At 41.5% G+C, this 21,033-nt stretch overlaps 1 protein-coding gene across 4 annotated transcripts in view; it reads right to left on the bottom strand.

The window, feature by feature from the left end:
* The window catches only part of FRMPD4 (FERM and PDZ domain containing 4), a 436,507-nt gene that overhangs the window by 92,749 nt on the left and 322,725 nt on the right, over positions 1–21,033 (bottom strand). For all 4 annotated transcript variants that reach the window (XM_084617940.1, XM_084617937.1, XM_084617938.1 and 1 more), the window contains one exon: positions 636–796. In XM_084617940.1, coding sequence (XP_084474066.1) covers positions 636–796 — 161 coding nt within the window. The remainder of the gene's footprint in view (positions 1–635; positions 797–21,033) is intronic.

The raw sequence follows: 21,033 nt of genomic DNA, 5'->3' as shown, positions 1-21,033 counted from the left end.
AACTCCACTTGAGACCTCATTATAGAGGCATGTCAGCATATCAGAATTTAGGGTATGTCACACTGCAGTTAGACACCCGTGGGTGGCCTGTGCCAGCTGACTCAGGCTTGCGGGGCTCGGGCTAATGGGGCTCAGATTAGCTGGGCTGTTTGACTGCGCTGCAGCCCAAGCTCTGGGACATTCCCACCTCATAGGAACCAAGAGCCCGAGCTCCAGCCTGAGCCCGAATGTCCATACAGCAATTATACAGCCCTGCAGCCTGAGCCCAGGGCAGCTGGCATGGGTCAGCTGCAGGATTTTAATTGCAGTGTAGACATACTCTCAGAATGCTGTCTAGTATTCATGATTCACTTGGTTGCTGGAATGCATTAATAGTACTCGTATGTGCCATGGTATTTTGTCCCAGTGGGCCTCAATCAGTGTAAGTATAAGTTCAAAATTAATAAATTTAATTTAATTTAAAAAAGCAATTCTAAAGAAATCAAACCTCTAAGTAGACAACTTTAAAAGCTAATGCAGTCCTGCTGGAAATCTGAGCACATCCATATCACTGCCAGCAATACAGCCAGCACAGACAGGGAGTTAGTAAGTCTCAAAGTTCTGCTTTTGGGGCCAGGCAAGGGGAAAAATCATACCTGGTGTTACTGAGCGTACAACAACTGGCTTTTCACTGCCAGCCACAAAACCAAATCCCAGCACAGGATCCCTCCTCATTTCCACTTTCCGAGGGGCTGAAGGAGTGATTTGGCAGCTCTCTATTCGAGGGTCTTCAAATGTGGCCGATTGTGTCATGTGACTGTGGGGAAAAAATGAATGAAAAAAAGGAAAGGATCATCAAAATGTGTTTTTGTGGTACCTACACAAGCCAAGCACTTTATATTTACAGGATAGAAGGAATATTTGAGATAGTCTCTCTGAAAGAACCAAAGTCTCATCTTGTTTAATGTTTTATAATCTTTTTTATTAGTTTTCTTACACAGAGGATAATAATATCTCAGATTACAGAGCTGATTCGCTAACCAATATTTATACCTGCACACAACTCCTGCATGTGACAGTATACATTTTACCAACTCTAAATATATGAGAAAAATCTTTTGTATTTTGAATTGTTCATCCTCCATTTGCCAGGGAGAGGAGGAAAATAAAGCAACTTTGTATTTATTTAAAACATTACAGTTACATTCCAGAAAATAAAGTACACAATTCTCTGCTATAACATTTCTGAGAGGAGAGGGTATACCCAGTCAACCTGCAGCCTTAAGTATAAAACATTCAGCACAGTTTGCATATATTTGAGCAGTCTCAAGCAGCCTGGAAACAAATGTAACACTCAGTTGTATATTTAGAACACTGGATCATTTGTTTTTGGATCAACAGAGCAAGAAGATTAATACAAAGGGGAAAGAAAGAGTAGAAAGGAAAATAACTGGTGATAGCTCTCTCTTATTACAGTAGTAGGTAAATAAACCCTCAAAAAGACAAGTCTCAGTTTATTCTGGGAGAATGTCACACTCAAACTATGTGCATAAGAAATGGTTAAAATCAATCAAAGTCATATCCCCCAAAATAGAAGTCTTTGTCTGGCAGGAGAAGATTGTACTGTTAAGCACCTTTTTTGAGCAGAAAAGGTAAAGGAACAGGAAAGTCATCCAGTGTGACATATTGTCAGTTTGAAAGTCAGTCTCCTTAGGAATATATGGACTGTAATAATAGCAGACTCAAACACCACCTCCTTCTATATCACAAAAAATGTTCATAAGAAATGAGAATTGGGTGGGATTTCATTCAGGTTCAGAGGTCTACCTCATCTTCCCTCTCTTCCCATCTTCAAGAATTGAGGTTTTCACATTCCAGCAAGAACACCTTAAGAAATGTATGTATAATGGTTAATCATATAATATGTAGAGAAGCTGTGTGCACTAATCATCCTTCCATGTTTAAGGCCTCTTTAGGTTGGTGGTTTTCCCACCCTACACCTAACATACTTGCACATTTCTACTGGTACTGGTACAAATGTTCTCTGTTCCTGGAGTTAGCTTTTATTGTTAACTTAAAAAGCAACAACAAAACAAGCCTCAGTATTTTTCTAGAATTTCTCCCTGCAGTTCCTCTCTGTCTATACTCACGGGTTCCCTTGATCAAGCCCTTTTATACTCATGGTTGGAGCTAATAGGTTTTATAGTCTGAGTCAGAGTGAGTCAACTGAAACAGCTTTGTACCTCAGCGCAGGGTCCTAATATTTGCATTAGGGTGAGTCAGCAAAAAAGTACCTGCTGTTCTGTCCCAGCTTATTCTATTACTACAAATGTATTTTCTCCTAGTTTGTATAGTATGGCTCACATATGACAAAAATGAATACCGTAGACATTTTGAATCTTATCTCTTTATTTCTAAATTGGCCTGTGTTATTTAATATTTTTTCAGTGACCTAGAAGAATATATAAAATCTTCACTGATAAAGTTGGCAGATGACACAAAAACTGGGAGAGTGGTAAATAATGAAAAAGATAGGTCACTGATTTAGAGCAACCAGGATCACTTGGTATGCTGGGTGCAAGCAAACAATATGTGTTTTAATATGGCTACACCTAAACTGTACATACTGCATGGGGGACTCTATCCTGCAAAGCAGTGACTCTGAAAAAGATTTGGGGCTGATGGTTGATAAACAGTTGAACACGAGCTGCTAGTGCAATGCTGTGGCCAAAAGGGCTAATGCAAATCTTGGATGAATAAAAGGAGGAATCTTGAGTAGGAATAGAGTGGTTATTTTATTTCCAAAGTTGACACTAGTACAACCAGTTCTGGAATATTGTGTCCAGTTCTGGTGCCCACTATTCAAGAAGAATGTTGATAAATTGGAGACAGTTCAGAAAACAGCCACAAGAATGATTAAAGAATTAGAAAACATTACTTATAGTGATGGACTAAAGGAGCTGAATATATTTAGAAGGTTAAGGGGTGACTTAATTACAGTCTGCTAAATTCCCTCTAAGCTGCATGACTGCGCAGCTGCCTATTAAGTACCGCACAGGCGCTCAGGGCTGCGGTGGGGAGAGATGCCTCTCTCCAAGTCCCGGGCCTGCCGCAGTGCCCTTCACCTGGCCTCGACCAAGCCCAGTGCCAAACCTGCCACGGCCAGAGGACAGGCACCCCTCCCCTGGCCCCGACGCATCCTGGCCTGGACCTGCCACAGCGGGGAGAGCTGCCTCTCCCCTCCCACCCCAGGTGCTGCTGCTGCTGTGGGGAGAGAGACATCGGGGGTGGGGTCAGAGTCCTCTCTCCCTGCCGTAGCCCCGGGGAGCCCCACTGCACCCTAAATCCCTCATCCCCAGCCCCACCCCAGAGCCTGCACCCCCACACAGAGCCCTCTCCCCTGTACCCCAACCCTCTCCCCCAGCTCTGAGCCCATCATCTACAGGCCCACCCCAGAGCCAGAGCCCTCACACCCCCGCACCCCAACTCTCTGCCCCAACCCTGAGCCCCTCATCCCTGGCCTGACCCTGGGGCCCTCACCCTCCCACGCCCCAACCCTCTGCCCCAGCCCTGAGCCCCCTCCCACACTCTGAACCCCTCGGCCAAACCCCACCACATGAATTTTGTAATGTGCACCGATATGGAGGTGATGTGTCACACATCACCTCCATATTGGTGCACATAACAAAATTAATTCCGCACATGGGTGGGAAAAATTAGAGGGAACACTGCTGACATGAGGAACAAATATTTGATAATGTGTTCTTCAATTTAGCAGAGAAAGGTATAATATGATCCAGTGTCTGGAAGCTGAAACTAGACTAATTCAAACTGGAAATAAGGGATATATTTTTAACAGTGAGCATAATTAACATTAGGATCATGGTGAATTCTCCATTACTGGCAATTTTAAAATCACAATTAGATGTTTTACTAAAAGATATGTCTAGGAATTATTCTGGAGAAGTTCTATGGCGTGTGTTATACACGGGTTCGGACGAGATGATCACAATGGCCCCTTCTGGCCTGGGAATCTATGACAGTGAATGAATTCAGCCTGTAAATTTCCTCTTTTCCTATACATCAAGCAATGTTAGTAACAACCCTCCCACACTCTGTCTCCTACTTCCGCCCTCAAGAATATTGTAGCGTTTTTCTATTAATATTGGGTCAATTTTATATGTTTAATCAAAATAGATGTCAGATTTTCTATAGTGTTTGAAATACAGTACTTATGTCAGTATCTTCAGGCCTTCCAGAAACAATCCCAGCTATGGATTTGGGTTTCCAAAGCTCTTACCTTTGATCAAGATCCTGTTTACGAGGAGACTGACATTTCAGAAACTTGCCTATTTAACATTTTGAACTGCACTCGGGTAGTGATCATGAGGTTTCAAACATTTTCCATTTGTTTTTCTTTATCTCTCAGTTGAAATCCCTACAACGTTCTCCTCTAAAGTATGTTAAAGTCCTATGTCTAATCATTTTCTCCTGGTGATTGTAGCCTTCATTTCTGTAACAGGTTTTTCATCATTTGAGGCTGCCATCACTAAAGTGAAGTATTTATAAAATGGTGAATGAGTGAGTGATTTGGAAGCCAGTGCCTGAGCCTTGGAAAAATACTAGCCTTTCAGGATTGAGGGAAGTCAGGAAAGGGCACCTGAGAGCTGCCAGAGATCAGGAGACCGTGGGAGGTCCCTGTAGGAGGTTCCTGGGAAAGGCTGAAGGCAAGGGAGCAGCAACGGGGCTTATTCACTGACATCTCCATGCTGTAAAGCTGGAGCCAGAGGAATGGAGAGGGCTGAGGGAGGGGGGAGTGAGAAGGCCCCCCTGGTGACAATGAATTCCCACCAGAGAGGCTGTGGGGATTCCTGCTGGGGAGAGTGGATTGCACTGCACAGAGCAGAAGGGCTTGGGTGACTGTCCGGGTAAATGGGTAGAAGAAGACTGAAGAAGAGCTCTGGTATGGTTGAAGATGCTGGTTTGATAGATGTGCTATACTGATGGACTAGAGGATATGGGATTTTAAGGACTACATACACTGGATTTGAGAAACGGACAATGATTGCGACTTCTATGTTATGGATTATTTGAACTATGTTTTAGTAATTAACTGTCCCCAAAGCATGTTTCAATGAACCAAGAAAGCGTCCAGTGGAGTTATTGGCGACTCTGAAGAAGGGAAGCTGAGGCAGGTATGCCTGTTGTGTTATGGCCTACTGCGGGAGGGTGCTCCAGGTGGGGTGTCCGTAGGACAGACCCCATTAGAGATAAGATGACTACTTAAAGCTTTGTGATGGCTGGCAGGTGTTGACACAGATACTTTTCCTCTTTCGACCTGCCCAATATTGAGGTGCCAGATCTAGCACCATAGTTAGGGCCCTACCAAATTCACAGCCATGAAAAATGCACCACAGACTGTGAAATCGGGTCTCCCCCCATGAAATCTGGTCTTTTGTGTGCTTTTACCCTATTCTATACCGATTTCATGGGGAGGAGACCAGCGTTTCTCAAATTGGGGCGTCTGACCCAAAAGGGAGTTGCGGGGGGGGGGGGGGTCACAAGGTTACGTTAGGGGGAATCGTGGTATTTCTGTGCTGACTTCAGAGCTGGGTGGCCGGAGAATGGTAGTTGTTGGCTGGGCACCCAGCTCTGAAGGCAGCGCCCCACCGGCAGCAGCGCAGAAGTGAGGGTAGCAGTACTGCAACCCCCCACCCCCCACTCCTTTCTGGGTCAGGACTCCTACAATTACAACTCTGTGAAATTTCAGGTTTAAAGAGCTGAAATCCTGAAATTTATGATTTTTCAAATCCTAGGACTGTGAATTTGGTAGGGCCCTAACCATAGTTAAGACTGAGCCAAGTTACGCACTTAAGGGAGAGATTCGGTCTCTTTCTTATGTATGGGAAATACAAAATTACAGCACTTACTCTTGGAATATAGAATTAATTTTCGGAGAATTTGCACGTAAATCTAGTAATTTGGGGGTTAACATTAATTTCAAAATGGGTCCTTTAATAAATTTAGTACCCAGTTTCAGACCTTTTTTGTCCCAAAAGATCTAAACAACGGAATAACACTTCCCATTTCCTTTAAACTCACTGAAATGTTGTGCTGAGACTACATTAGACTTTTTTTATTTATTTATGTTAATATTCTTCATATGGAAAGTTCCTCCTTCAGCAGGGGCTGAATCATAAAGTTCTTCTGCAAAGAATTCCGTGAAGAACTACCTTCTTTTCAAAATGGTTATAATCTTCCATTGTTTTCCTTGGGACTGAATTCCCAAACTGCACACAGGTGCCCTTCTCAAAATAGCAACTTATCTCCTCCTGTTTTCTGTGGGAGTGAGAGTGTTCCTCTCTGCCTCCTCCCGGACTCCAGGCTCATTAGACACAATGGGAGATTTCAGCCATTTTGAAAAAGGGCAATTCTTTGGAGTTTCTCTGAAGAAGATTTTATGCATAAGTCTCTGCTGACAGATAAACTTGGAGTGAGGAAAAATAACAGCAAAAATGACAATTAGTTCTAGTAGTTAATGCTTTCATCTGATCTACTCATCAGAAGGGAGAATGGTGGTGTGATGGGGTGTGTACCCTACACGGGCTCTGAGAGGGTAAATTGGCCTACTTAAGCAGCAAGTAGGAGAGAGATGTAGGCTACAAGGAGGCCACTAATTAGAGGCAGGAGTGGCTTGTATAAAGTACAGGAGCTGTGAGTAGCAAAGTGGGAAGAAGTCTGCAGTCACTCCCTGAGAGAGGGGAAAGTGGGATGGCAAACCCAAAGAGAGAGGGGAGCCAGTTATGTAGGAAGAGGCCCAGGAAAACAGCTGCAAGGATAATACATGCCTTGGCTACAAGTTATAGGTTCCCTGGGCTGGAACCCAGTGCAGAGGGCAGGCTTGGGTTCTACCAGCCACTGGGTAGTGGCACCGGGTGTTGGAGACGTCTGATGGGCAGCTGGTCCAGAAGGATTGTGATTTCCCTGGAAGGGGAGGGCCTTAGTGACCTGCTGGAGGACCAAGCCATGGGCCCTCTGCTCCGTGAGCATGAGAGGGCTGCCACTCCAAGAGCATGAGAGGTTGCAGACTAAGAAGATGGGTAGAGAGTCTGCTGAGGAGGGTGCAGCATCTGGCAGAGCTAATCCCCAGGATGGCCAGGAGGAGGTGCCACAAATGGTGAGGGAACCCCATCACAGGGAAGAATAAGGGAAGGAGTGTCCGTGTACACACGTGTGTGCATGGACAAAGAAGAATGTGGGGGTTTAAAAGGAAGGTGAAAACTGGTGTGTGCACATGTGCACAGGGGAATGTAGTCAGGTGTGATAGGAAGGGGGAAATTAGAAGAGGAAGGGGGAACCTGGGGTGGGAGTACTCCAGCTTTGAAAAGAAACTGCAAACCCAGTTTAACTGGCCGGTATGCTCTAGTTGATTTGCGCTGCTTCAGAGGGGCATAATACAGCCAGCGCATACTGGACTGTCTGGCTATAAATCTTTAAATTTTTTGAAATGATATCTGCAACTCACTAGACATCTTGCATAACAACATTCTTTTTGAGGTCCATGAGTGAAATTTTTAATTTTAAACCACAAAAATACCCAAAGAAATTCCCAGACAAAAACTAATTAAAATGGAGTTCAGACTGAGAATATGTATCAGTAATTTTAGGGTAAAATACGTTACAGGGATATTGTAATTATCATGCATGCTATTATGGAAATGCACAGTTAAGACACTGCAACAACTTTATCTATATCCTGCAACTATACCCAGAGAGAAAACAATTCTAATGTGTCTTGACAAATTTAATATAATCTGTGACTACAGTTACTAACATTTAGTAATCATAATCATATGGTTATTGCATGGTGTCATGTGATGGGGCAGCTGCCCCTCACTGGCAGAAAAGGGGTTAAAAGCTGCCCTAGGGAAGCTGCACCAGAAGCAACCGATTAGAAAGGGGCTGAGAGGAGTAGCCAATCATGGCCTGGCAGGCCCGTATAAGAAAGGCTGCAGGCAGAGCAGAGTTCAGTAGCTAACTGGAACTCAAGGGGAGAAGACCAGGCTCCTAGCAGGGGGAGGAAGCCCCAGCACCTGGGACAATTTAGTGCTGCAGGCGGGGACTGGGAGCCAGAGAGAGTTCCTGGCTGGCTGCTAGGGCCTGCAGGCTGAGACCCAGAGGTAAGGGCAGAAGAAGGTGCTGGAGCTGCATGGAAAGCGGCCCTGGGACAATGGACTGCAGGTGCCACTGAGGGAAGTGGCTAGGAAGAGATTGTATATCCCCCAGAAGGGGAGAACATGGAGTGTGGCACAGCCAGAGGGCAGTGTCATGAATCATAGAATATCAGTGTTGGAAGGGACCTCAGGAGGTCATCTAGTCCAACCCCCTACTGAAAGCAGGACCAATCCTCAATTTTTGCCCCAGATCCCAAATGGCCCCATCAAGGAGTGAACTCACAACCCTGGGTTTAGCAGGCCAATGCTCAAACCACTGAGCTATCCCTCCCCTCGTCCTGGGAGTGATGTGGGCCCAGGAGCAGAGGTGCCGGTGGGTGAGACACCACCAGAAGAGGATGCAGAGCTAATTCCCAAAACAGCCAGGAGGAGGCGCTGCAGTGGTGAGTTGCACTCCATCACATGTCACTACAGCCCAGAGCTAAAGTTGTTTATATACCTCATCTGAGCCTTTTCATACTTCAACATGTCTGGAATTCTTTTAAGTTTAATCTGAACACTGACTTTCACGGGCTTGGTTTGGGATAATTACAACATCTCTGTAATGTAGTTTATGCTAAATTACTGATCTGTACTCTCAATTTCAACTCCTTATTAATATAGTTTTTGCCTTGAAATCTGGCAGATGCCGTCCTTCTCAATAACTGAAAGGAGAGAGAGAGTCTACAGAAATGTCAGATCTCTTGGATTATTGAGTGACTGGCAATTGGATTGGAGGTAGGATTTTCCAGCAGAAAGACTTCCTGCCCTGGTTACAAGGGTATCCACATTACTCAACAGTGACTGTAGAAACCTCATTTTTGTGAATTTACCATGTACGAAAGCTGCCAGATTGACAGCCAAAAAGAGCAAAGTTTATTCACAGTTAAGGTATGTCTATGCTGCATTCAGAGGTGTGATTGCAGCAGATGTAGACATAACTGAGCTAGTTTTGATTTGCACAGGTTGCAATCACACCTCCCGATTGCAATGTAGATGTAGTCCTAGATACACTCCACAATGCCCTTGCAATGTGCTTTGGTAGACACCTGTATAGGGCAAAGGACAGAAGCAAGACTGCCAACCCCAAACATTCAAAAATGAGTCAGGCCTTCCAAAATGTGGAGATTGGCTTAATTCTGAAATTTTTTCGAAATAATACGTTTAGGGTTCATTTTATTTGCTTTCTGTGTTTTGAGCCATGAAGGTGTGCTCAGATCATATTTTCAAGCTTTCCTTTGCTGAGTGCCAGAATTTTTTTTAGATGAAAGCTGTGATTTGTACATAATCCCTCATCTCCAGGAGCTGCGGCGTCAAGTAAAACCTCCAGATACTTGATATCCTGAGATTTGGGATAAAAGTGCGAGATGGCAAAACTGATTCACGTTGCCTATATGCCCATTCAGTCCTTGGCTTCTCTGCTGAGACTGCCACAGCAATGATGACAATTAAAGCCAATTATGGTGGCTGAGGGCTGGAATAAGACCATCAAACTCATTTCACAAAAACTACCTAAAAAACTATATAGTAGTAACTTGTGGTCACTATCAACCTTTGAACTTGTAACCTTGAGGTGAGACACTCTATATCCCTTTCCCCAGTCCCTTGCACCCTCACGTGTGCTTTTTTCCTAAATTAATTTATACTCTGAGATTCCATGCACATTGTTTAGAAATAGGGCAGTTAAATGCGCTCAACAATATGCATCAAGCTGGCTTATTTTTCTCCTGGCGCCAACAGGAACACTGGAAAAGATATTAAAATATTTAGACAGGCTGTTAAGTAAAGTGACTACTATTGAAAGAGAATCTGGTGGCTGCATACTCTTCTACTGTCCAGTAAAGATGAAGTTAATTCACAATTGGAATTGCAGAATTTCTTTTTAGAAACCAATGCATTTTAATCAGTTCATGAAGGAGTTAATGTCTAGACTTCAATAAAACCCAGATCCTGTATTTCCACTGTTGCAATGAATGGTGATGCCTGACAAAAGTTGACTAATTGTGTGAGTCTGGGTCAATACCACAGATACAAGAGATAATTGGAAGAATTGTCCTAGAAAGACAAGATTCTGATCATTTTTCTGTCAGTGTCAATTCTATTTTTTCATAAGCTTCTTCAGTGGTTAAATTATCTAAAGCAAGGTCATTTTATAACACCCTAGAACATGTCAATATAAGCCATCTGGATGAGCATATGGTGAAAATGTAATTAGAAAGAAAAAAGGTTTTGTTGGTTTCAGAAGTCGTCGGCAGCTTTTTCATGAAATTGGATACAGTGAAATCTGACATGCACAAATGTTTTCCAGACTCCGACTCCTCCACTTCCCATGTGATGTGTTCCCCAGAACAAGATAAAGTGAAACAAAATCCTAACAAACAGAACCGGCATGATTCTGAAAGGGGAAAATGCAGTGTTTACCCTCTTTTTCAGGCAGATATTGGGAGAGATACTCTGCTACTGAAAATATTTTATAATGACAGGTACCACTCTGTTGATGATAGTATATTAAATATATTACAGCTTCCTTCTAAATGCTGCGTTAGGAAGGTAAGCAGTTTTGCAATCTGTTAGACTCAAATCATGAAAGGATTTGGAAATAAACTCTACTTCAAATTCAAACTACATCCACAAATTACCAGCTGTTTGCTTGAATTTTGTTTTGTTGTCTAAGAACTTGGCCTTCAGAGGTATTTGATTTTTTTCTCTCAAGATACTCACAAACATTTTCAGGCCTCTGTGTATTTAAAGTTTGAGCCTGGCTCACTGCCTTAGGACACCTGGGGCACAAGCCACATAATGGAAATGACCTAGTACTTCTCAGTGGCAATGAGGGATGAAGGAGAAAATGGACAAACAGGGTAGGTGGGAAGAGAGCTCCTTTCCTCCCTGGAGAGTATGTGTAACAGGAGAGGTGGTAACAGAACAGGAAGTCACGCTGCCTCAACTTGCTTAAGGTGGGGGGCGGGGGAGGGGAGAACTTATCCCTTTGTGGAAAAATGCTATGGAATTTTTGAACCCTCCCTTTGAATTTCATAGAGAGCCATCTCAATTAAATCCTGACTTTTCCACAAGGGATGAAAACAAAACATCTAATTTTTCAAACTCTAAAATATTAGTATCAGGAAAATGCTGTTCAGTTGCACCCCTGATTCTGCCAGCTAGATGGTATTGCTGCAAAACACCAATCCTCTGCTCGAGTAACTGCATTCACCTCTTGAAATATATAGCCAGAATGGAGAACCAAGCACTGTGTAGTAAGCAGCTGGCAATGCTGATTTTCATAGGGACCACTGGTTAGTGTCACTCCTTCTCAGATACATCCGAGCGGCTCTGTCCATTGAAGGCTCAAATTGGATCTGGAGGCAAATGGAGTATAGTGTTGCCTCTTTTTGACACAAGCAGATATCCAAAATTCATAGCCCTGGGGATGTTCCAGTTGGAAATAGAACTGGTTGGAGTCTGGTATTTTCTTTGATTCAATCTTGTTTATTTACAAAGAATGTACAAAAAGTCCTCCTCCTCCAAATGCAGGAGGAACCAAGAACAAAAGAAGCAGTTTCTTAGTGTACAGTCCCAAGCCTCTTTAGCCAAGAGACCCAGAAATGTGCTCTCTCACTTTTCCCAGGGTCACACTCTGCTCACTGGGTACTGCTTGGCTTTCTTGCTTTTTGCTTCTGCTCGGTCTATTCTCAGTTTGTGCATGTTCTCTCACACATACTGTCCCCCCCCAACACACCTGGTCACAATACCGTCCCCACCACATGGTGCTCATTTCTGGGCAGACTCTAAGGGCAAGTCTACACTACAGAATTACTTCGGTATAACTATGTCGAAACGATGTATGAAAAAATCCACACCCCTAAGCGACAAAGCTATACTGACCTAAGTGTCCGTGTGGACAGCGCTATGTTGGTGAGAAGGCTTCTCCCACTGACATTGATACTACAAGGTGGATTAACTACGCTGACGAGAGATCTCTGTCCCATCGGCTTAGAGCCACTTCATTAAAGTATTACAGTGGCACAACTGCATTGGTGCAGCATTTTAAGTGTAGACCTGCCCCAACAGGCCTTTTCTTAGGTGTGGCTCCTTAACAATTATCTGAAATGAAGGGCACATTCACACAGCAGTTAGAATGAGGTTTTAACTCAACCCATAACAGTAATATGTTCTTGGTAGTCCCTCCTGCCCAGGTGTTGGGCTGCTGCATATTGTTTCTTGGCCTGGTTCTCCTCTCACATACATCAGTTTCACACCAGATTGATATCAGGAGTTACTCTTCATTTGACATGCTGTAAATGAGAGAAAAATCCGAGGCTTTTTATGTGGCCTTTACAATTAGTCTTATGGATGGAAAGAGCTGACAAATCAGTCTCCTGGTCCAGATAGGCCCACAGAATAACAATTTCATGAAGGCTTGTACAGTAGTTTGTTTAGAAGCAGAGTTATTACAGGCTCTAAAAATAGGAACTGTTGGCACTTACCAGATTATGATGTAAACTACACTGGAGCTTTTCCATGAAAGGTGTTTGTTGTTTACCTGAGCAAAGCACTTTTGATTAAAAAACTAATTGGGGCAATGAGCTGAAACTTAGTTTCTTGCCACCTTCTTCACATGCATCAGTGAACCCTGTTGCTGAGCCTAGTGGAATGCAACTCCTAAGACAAAGGGGAGAAAAAGGCTAGAGGATCACTGAACTGAAAATATACAGTAAATTAATTGGGGTTGAAAGAGTCCACACCAAAATGGAATGAGCAATTCTTATTTGTCCTGCTTCTGAAAGGTTTCATTCTAAGTGGAATGACAGTAATCCATCTGCTTGTGCCTATCCCAGCTCTGCATATCAAGTGGAAATGGGCCTTCTGTGAAGCCCCTGAACACTTCTCACTCCGCAGGAATAAGGAATTGATATGTCCAATCCATCGTGAAGAATTCACTTAACCAGCAGAGCAAGACAAGAAGAGAGAAACCTCAAAAGAGGTCAAAAGAAAAGGAGTACTTGTGGCATCTTAGATACTAACCAATTTATTTGAGCATGAGCTTTCGTGACCTACAGCTCACTGCATCCGATGAAGTGAGCTGTAGCTCACGAAAGCTCATGCTCAAATAAATTGGTTAGTCTCTAAGGGGCCACAAGTACTCCTTTTCTTTTTGTGAATACAGACTAACACGGCTGTTACTCTGAAACCTGTCAAATGAGGTCCTGGCTTCTGATGTATGGATTAGAATATGTAAGCTCCTCACTAGAGACTGGTCAGGCGAGATCAAACTTGCTTTTAGAGGCAAGTTGCTATCTCTGCAAACACGGAACGAGGGTGCCCTAACAGCCTGCAACAATAAGAAAATGTAGAGCATACCGTATTAGAGAATTCCCATCAGACTACGTTGCCACATCTGGTACAGCTGAAGCACAAGACTGAAATACTGTCTTATCATGTATGTGAGAGACTTATCTATGTAGCTTCTATTACCGTAAATAGGATTTGGAAAGGAAAAACCACCCACAATGAAAGTAGAATGTGGAAAGTACTAATAATTAGGGCTGTCAATTAATTGCAGTTAACTCTCATGATTAACTCAAAACATTAATCACAGTTTTAATCGCACTGCTAAACAATAGAATACCAATTGAAATGTATTAAATATTTTTGGATATCTTTCTACATTCTCAAATATATTAATTTCAATTACAACATAGAATAAAAAGTGTACAGTGCTCACCTTATTATTTCTGGTTACAAATATTTACACTATAAAAATAATCAAAAGAAATAATATTTTTCAATACATCTCATTCAAGTACAGTAGTTTAATTTCTTTATCATGAAAATACAAAATGTAGATTTGTGTTACGTAATTGCACTCAAAAACAAAACAATGCACAACTTTAGAACCCACAAGTCCACTCAGTCCTACTTCTTCTTCAGCCAATTGCTAAGAGAAACAAGTTTGTTTACATTTATGGGACATAATGCAGCCCACTTCTTATTTACAATGTCACCTGAAAGTGAGAACAGGCGTTCGCATGGCACTTTTGTAGCAGACATTGCAAGGTATTTATATGGCAGATATGCTAAATATTTATATGCCCCTTCATGCTTCAGTCACCACTCTAGAAGACATGCTTCTATGCTGATGATGCTCGTTACAAAAATAATGCATTAATTAAATTTGTGACTGAACTCCTTGGGGGAGAATTGTATGTCTCCTGTTCTGTGGTTTTACCCACATTCTGCCATATATTTCATGGTACAGCCGTCTCAGATGATGACCCAGCACATGTTCTTTTTAAAAACATTTTCACTGAAGATTTGACAAAACGCAAAGAAGGTACCAGTGTGAGACTTCTAAAGATAGCTACAGCAATCCACCTAAGGTTCAAGAATCTGAAGTGCCATCCAAAATCTGAGAGGGACGAGGTGTGGAGCATGCTTTCAGGAGTCTTAAAAGAGCAATACTCCAACGTAGAAACTACAGAACCCGAACCACCAAAAAAGAAAATCAACCTTCTGCTGGTGGCATTTGACTCAGATGATGAAAAAGAACATGCATCGGTCTGCACTGCTTTGAATAGTTATTGAGCAGAACCCATGTGCATGTATCTTATTAACTCTGTTTTCCTAAACCTCCACAAAGAAATCCCAGGCAGTGTGGACCTGCCCTGAACCAGGCTGGCCAACACCATCTGATTTGGGTGCCATGTGATAAATGAAGGGTGAGGGGGGGAGAGGGGTAGCTCCCTTTTATGGACATCCAGCCAGCCAGTAGTTATAAAATCCCTCTTAATAGCTGTTCTCTAATTGCTCTACCTGTAAAGGGTTAAGTTTAATACAAGCCCAGAGTGGCCAGTATTAATTTTTAGAATCCTTGCAGGCCCCCACCTTCTGCACTCAAAGTGACAGAGTGGGGAATTAGCCTTGACAACCCATCGTCAGCATGGACTCCTGTCCTCTGGAATGGCCGTTGAAGCATGAAAGGGGAATACAAATGTTCAGCATGTCTGGTGCGTAAATATCTTGCGACGCTGGCTACAACAATGCCATGCGAACACCTGTTCTCACTTTCTGGTGATATTGTAAACAAGTGGGCAGCATTATCTCCTGCAAATGTAAACAAACTTGTTTGAGCGATTGGCTGAACAAGAAGTAGGACTGAATGGACTTGTAGGCTCTAAAGTTTTACATGGTTTTATTTTTGAATGCATTTTTTTTGTACATAATTCTACATTTGTAAATTCAACTTTCATGATAAGTAGATTGCACGACAGTACTTGTATTAGGTAAATTGAAATACTATTTCTTTTGTTTCTTTTTTACAGTGCAATATTTGTAATCAAAATAACTATAAAAGAAAGTACTGTGCACTTTGTATTCTAAATGAAATATATTTGAAAATGTGGAAAATATCCAAAATATTTAAATAAATGGTATTCTATTAGTATTTAACAGTGCAATTAATCATGATTGATTTTTTAATCACGTGATTAATTGCAATTCATTTTTTAATCGCTTGACAGCCCTACTAATAATTGTACATTCATAGTTTTCTTTTGTTTTAAGCTCAAAAGACACTTATTCCACAATTTCAGGCTCCCTAATAATTATTTAAAATGACACCCATAAAGAAACACCCAGCAAGCACATCACAGAATGCAAATGAATTTTCCAGCTAATAACTTAAATAAGCAAAAAAGGCACACCCCTCTATTCTAATCCCATTCCACCCATAGCCTATAGGTGGAGTTTGCAGTGTGCCCTAAATTTCAACAATTTTAGTCTATTTCAGACCCCAGTGAAGAGCAAGCTCCAGAGCCAAGAGCCCTCATAGAAAATGCACCCCTGGCAGCCCCCTCTTTCTTGTATTTCAGCTAACTGAAACTGGCAGAATCACATGAGGTGGTCTCTCAGGTGTGTGTAGTACAGACATTATTAGCAACTCCAAGGGCTGCCTTGAAACTGGCATTTAAAGAAATAAATTCCCTTTGTTTCACACTTTAATAATTAAATTTAGTCTCCACGTTGAGAAAGGGAACTGATGAGCAGGTATAGAGGTGGGCTATTGAATGACTAAACTGCTTATTTCTATCCTTTTTCACCTTTATATAGTTTGTTGGTGGGACATGCAGACTAGAAACCTGGAGTCTAAGCTAGGTGTTTTTTTGGGGGAGGGCAGGGAATGGGGAGGAGGATATATATATAGAGAGAGACATACTTTCGGTGGCAGGGACCATCTTTTTGTTCGGTGTTTGTAGGCCGCCTATCACACTGTGGTCAGGTCCATGACTTGGGTTTCTAGGCACTATGCTGATAGAGATAAATAACGAGGAAAATACTGAATTTCATCCACCGCTTTCTTACAAGGCCATTCTGTTTCTCTGCTTAAGTGACATGCGAGTAGCAACATAAATGTTTATATTTACTCTGTGTGTTGAGAAGAAGCAGCCTAATATTAGGACTGCTATAATCTATCCATAACTCGTGGGTTTTAAAGGTTTTGATATTATACAGCATAAAGTGCTGTATAGTTTTGTTGAGTGCAGCTCACTGGACTCAGCCTCTTTATTGCAGCTTTGACTTCACGCAGGCATAAGAGCAAAACAGACCTGTAAGAAAGCATTCAGTTATGCATATCACACACACACATATAGGGAAAGAATCTAGTTCAGTGCAGTGAGCCGTCTCTTATTCCACAAACACTGTACGTATTCTTCTCTCTGGAGACTCATGTGCAGAGAAGCTTACAAAGATACCATGCTTTCACAAGGCCGTTCTGTTAATGCATTGAAGTAAAGCAAGTAGGGGAAAGAGCTCTTTATAGTTTGGCCACTTTATAGTAGCAGTTGAACATTAAATAAAAGGGATCCAGAGGCAACAGAACGTGCATGGAATATGTTTATCTGCTACAGAAATTACCGAGATTTTGTAGTAATCCATAAAATGCAGAGCTGAGAGTCTCAGCATTCTTCTTCTTCTCATTACTTCCTATTTTGGAAAGGGTGGTAAGGAAAGATGAAGGGAAATCCCCCTTGCTCATACAAAGTGTACAAATAGGCAGGATTACTGTTCCTGACTGCTAACCTGGTACTGCCTCAACTACACCCTGGCAAATGATCATAGAGAACAAAATTTAAATAACCTGGAATGACATATTGTACTGTAAGGAGGTAAGTTTGCCCAATAGAGCTGTCATGTGAAAATTAAACTTGGGATATAGGGGGAAATGTGTTTGTTAATTAAATTCTCCTGCTAGATCATTGTCTGTCCTTTAACACAATGCAACTAAATGATTTTTCTGTGTCAACTTCTTCCATAAAGCAGTTAGCAACTTTCTTTGAAAAGGACATAACTGTCGTTCCCCTCAGGATATTGTACGTAAATTGAAATTAGGCCTGGTGGTGATAAGCTAGGGTTACCATAGTTGTCCATTCAAAAAAAAGGACACTCCATGGGGGGGAGGGAATTTCTTCGCACCCCGCCAGCCCCACCTCCATTCAAACCCCTTCCCCAAAGTTCCTGCCCCAACTCCGCCCCCTCCCTGCCCCATTGGACCAAATCCCCGCCCTGGCCCTGCCTCCTCCCCGAGCATGCTGCGTTCCCCCTCCCTCCAGGCCGCGCGAAACAGCTGTTTCACAGCGCAAGCACTGGGAGCTAGGGGGAAAAGTGGGCACTCGCTCGAGTGATCAACATTCACTTTCTTTCTCGATCGATCAACATTCACTCTCTTTCTTGAATGATCAACTCTTCTTTGGGGAAAAATAACGGCAAAATCCCAGACTTTTTAGATATTTAAAAATTCCTTCTGAACGGTGATTTAAGAACCAAAAAGCCGGACATGTCTGGGAAAATACGGATATATGGTAACCCTAGATAAGGATCATAGTGGACCAGCAGAGCATTTTATTTACCCATCTATATTTATAACAAACACCCATCCACTTCACTGGGAACATTAACACCACATTACATTTCACAATATACAAGTATAAAATCAGCAAGGTTTTTTAAAATTTGTATTTCAGTAGTGCCCAGTCAGGGATCAGGTCCCCACTGTGTTAGCTGCTGCACACAGAAGAAAGCCCTCTCACCCAATTCCACATCCCTCCATCTACCTTGTACTCAAATGCCCAGAAGAAGGGGGTGGGCTTTTAAGTCCAGTAGGGTAATCTGGCTTGCCTATAGCAGACCAAGCTGGGAACCAAACTCCAGATTTGGGGACCCTCAGGGAGCCCATCAAGATGCCACCACAGCAGCCCCTTTCCTTTAATCCCAGCTTGAGTACCTCTGTTGTTCTCAATTCTGGAAAGAGAACATAAGAAAATAGGTTTCAGAGTAACAGCCGTGTTAGTCTGTATTCGCAAAAAGAAAAGGAGTACTTGTGGCACCTTAGAGACTAACCAATTTATTTGAGCATCCGATGAAGTGAGCTGTAGCTCAAATAAGTTGGTTAGTCTCTAAGGTGCCACAGATAAGAAAATAGGCAAGCTCTCTGATAACCAGATCCTGAACCACTGAGGGCATTACAGGTTAAAACCAACACTATGAACTTCACTCAGAAACCAACAGCGCTCATCAAAGCCCCGATTTACAGCAGACGGGCCATTCATTCTACTGCCTCAGCCCGGTCAGAGAAAATGGAGGAGATATAAAACTGGGTATCATCAGCATACTGAAGACACTGCAGGCACGCATCATTTTATGGAAGGTTTCTGTGCAACACTTAAAGACCCAGGGTTTGAGTGGGGTTTAAATGTTCACATGGCTTTTTTGTAGAACAGGTGCACTGTGGTGCATTTTGCCTAGACTGACTGTAAAACATTGTCTAAAGAGTTAATAGCAGGCTAGCAAGAGGATTTCTAAATGACTTCCTTTAACACTATTGGCCTATGAATATGACCATTCACAAATAATCATTTTAGGATCTGGAGCTGGTAAATGAGCTATAGTTAAGCATGTACAAGTGTTTCTATTATAAACTCCTATTTTCATGTTGTGTAAGTCCCATGTAGAAAGATTCCTGTGGGGTAAAATTAGGTACCTCAATACATTGTGTCATGTATTTTTCTCGATTTACTCTCTTGTCTACCATTTATTACATAGAGCTGAGAGGGTTATATACTGACCTGTCAAAAATAACATACGTGTTACCTCATTATTTATTTACACTGAGCAATCACACTCTGTCAGTTTAATAATAAAACCTTTTAGCACTGTAGATAATTTATTTTTGTTTTCAAAGAACCAAAGCTTGGAAATTATAAAAACCCTGGGTGAAATCTTGACCCCAATGATATCAATGGAAAAACAATCATCTTCAATGAGGTCAGAATTTCATCCTCAAAATTTAGGTAAAGTAAAGAACATGACAATAACCAACTATAAAGTTATAAGTTTAAGGTTTTGACTCTGTTTTTTATAGATTTGTATCATATTCTGAACTCTCTTTAAAGGGACAAAGTAAAATTTGAAATCTAGTGAACTGAAAAAAAAATTACAAGAAGGGTCAAAAACTGCACCTAACCCCATCTTGCCAATTTTTTGGGCATGAAATCACATTTCCTATTCTATTCAAAAATATTTTCTCTCCCTTATATTTTGAGAATTAGCTAGAGAAGTAATAGAGAAACTACGTATATAAGAATCTGAAACCGACTACCAGTATACACAAAATGCTGTCAAATGCAAAAACAAATAATTATTTTTCTCCTCTAATCTATCTCGTTCAGTTACAGTAATCTTATGTTTTAATTATAACAACAGTAGGTACAATGCTTTAAGGTAGAAATGTTATTTTTAAGTTTCCAGTGCCCCTTTAAATATCTTTCTGCCAATATACACCTATGCCTTTATTAAAGTGGTAGTGAAATCAACGGTGTGAGTGGTATTAAGTGTCAAGAGGTATGTAGTAATTATTTTATATTCAAATAAAAACAATTATGTTTTAGCAATGAAAAAAATAAAAACAAATAATAAAGGACAAATAGAATACATATTTTCCATACTTACTCAAATGGGTTTGGAAGAAAAAAAGTCTTCGGGGGCAACATTAAAAATGTAAAAAAAAAAAAAAAAAAAAAAACCTATGAAGCTTCTTCTAGGATAGAGTATGTAGTTGTATTTTCCTCTTTCTAAATCTGTGACTAACATGCATTTCAGAGACAAATTGAGTGAGGTAATATCTTTTATTGGACCGACTTCTATTGGTGAGAGACAAGCTTTGGAGCCACTCAGTATCTTTCCCAGCCTGAGAAAAGGCTCTAAGAGTGTCACAGCTATACAAGATTGATCAGATAGTTTAGCATAAGTAGTTAGCACATATTTTTGCCATTCAAGATAAAGTGGCCCGTTAACACCCCTGTAGTCTTAGGACAAAAAGCGGAGTTAGTGGTTTACAGATTGTTGTAATAGGCCATAAATCCAGTATCTTTATTAAGACCATGTATTAATAACATGCATTAGTAATGAAAGCTGTATCACAAAGACTAGCTAAATTTCAGACTTCTCGTAAACGATTTTTTCCTTCATTTCTTATGCCTTGATAGGAAAGTGAGAATTCCTAGGAAATTATTCATTCAGAAAGGGACAGATAGAACATGAGTTTCTCAATTTCCAAGGGAACTAAGATTTAAAGTGTAGAAAAAATTGTTGTATAGGCACTTGAATTATCATGATGCCTTTAAACTACAATATAGACCAAACGCATTAGACATGGACCAAAATATTCCCACTTTAAGACTGGAGTAGCAAAACTGTTAGTTATCTAATTGGTATCACCAGCTACTCTAATCTATTCCCCTCTGCATTATTTAGCACAAGTAATCACAATGGAGTTAACACATAT

Source organism: Lepidochelys olivacea (assembly GCF_965140295.1).
Source record: "Lepidochelys olivacea isolate rLepOli2 genome assembly, chromosome: 1".
Classification (NCBI taxonomy): Eukaryota; Metazoa; Chordata; order Testudines; family Cheloniidae; genus Lepidochelys; species Lepidochelys olivacea.
Note: the sequence above shows the minus strand (reverse complement) of the source record. Positions and strands in the feature narration are given on the sequence as shown.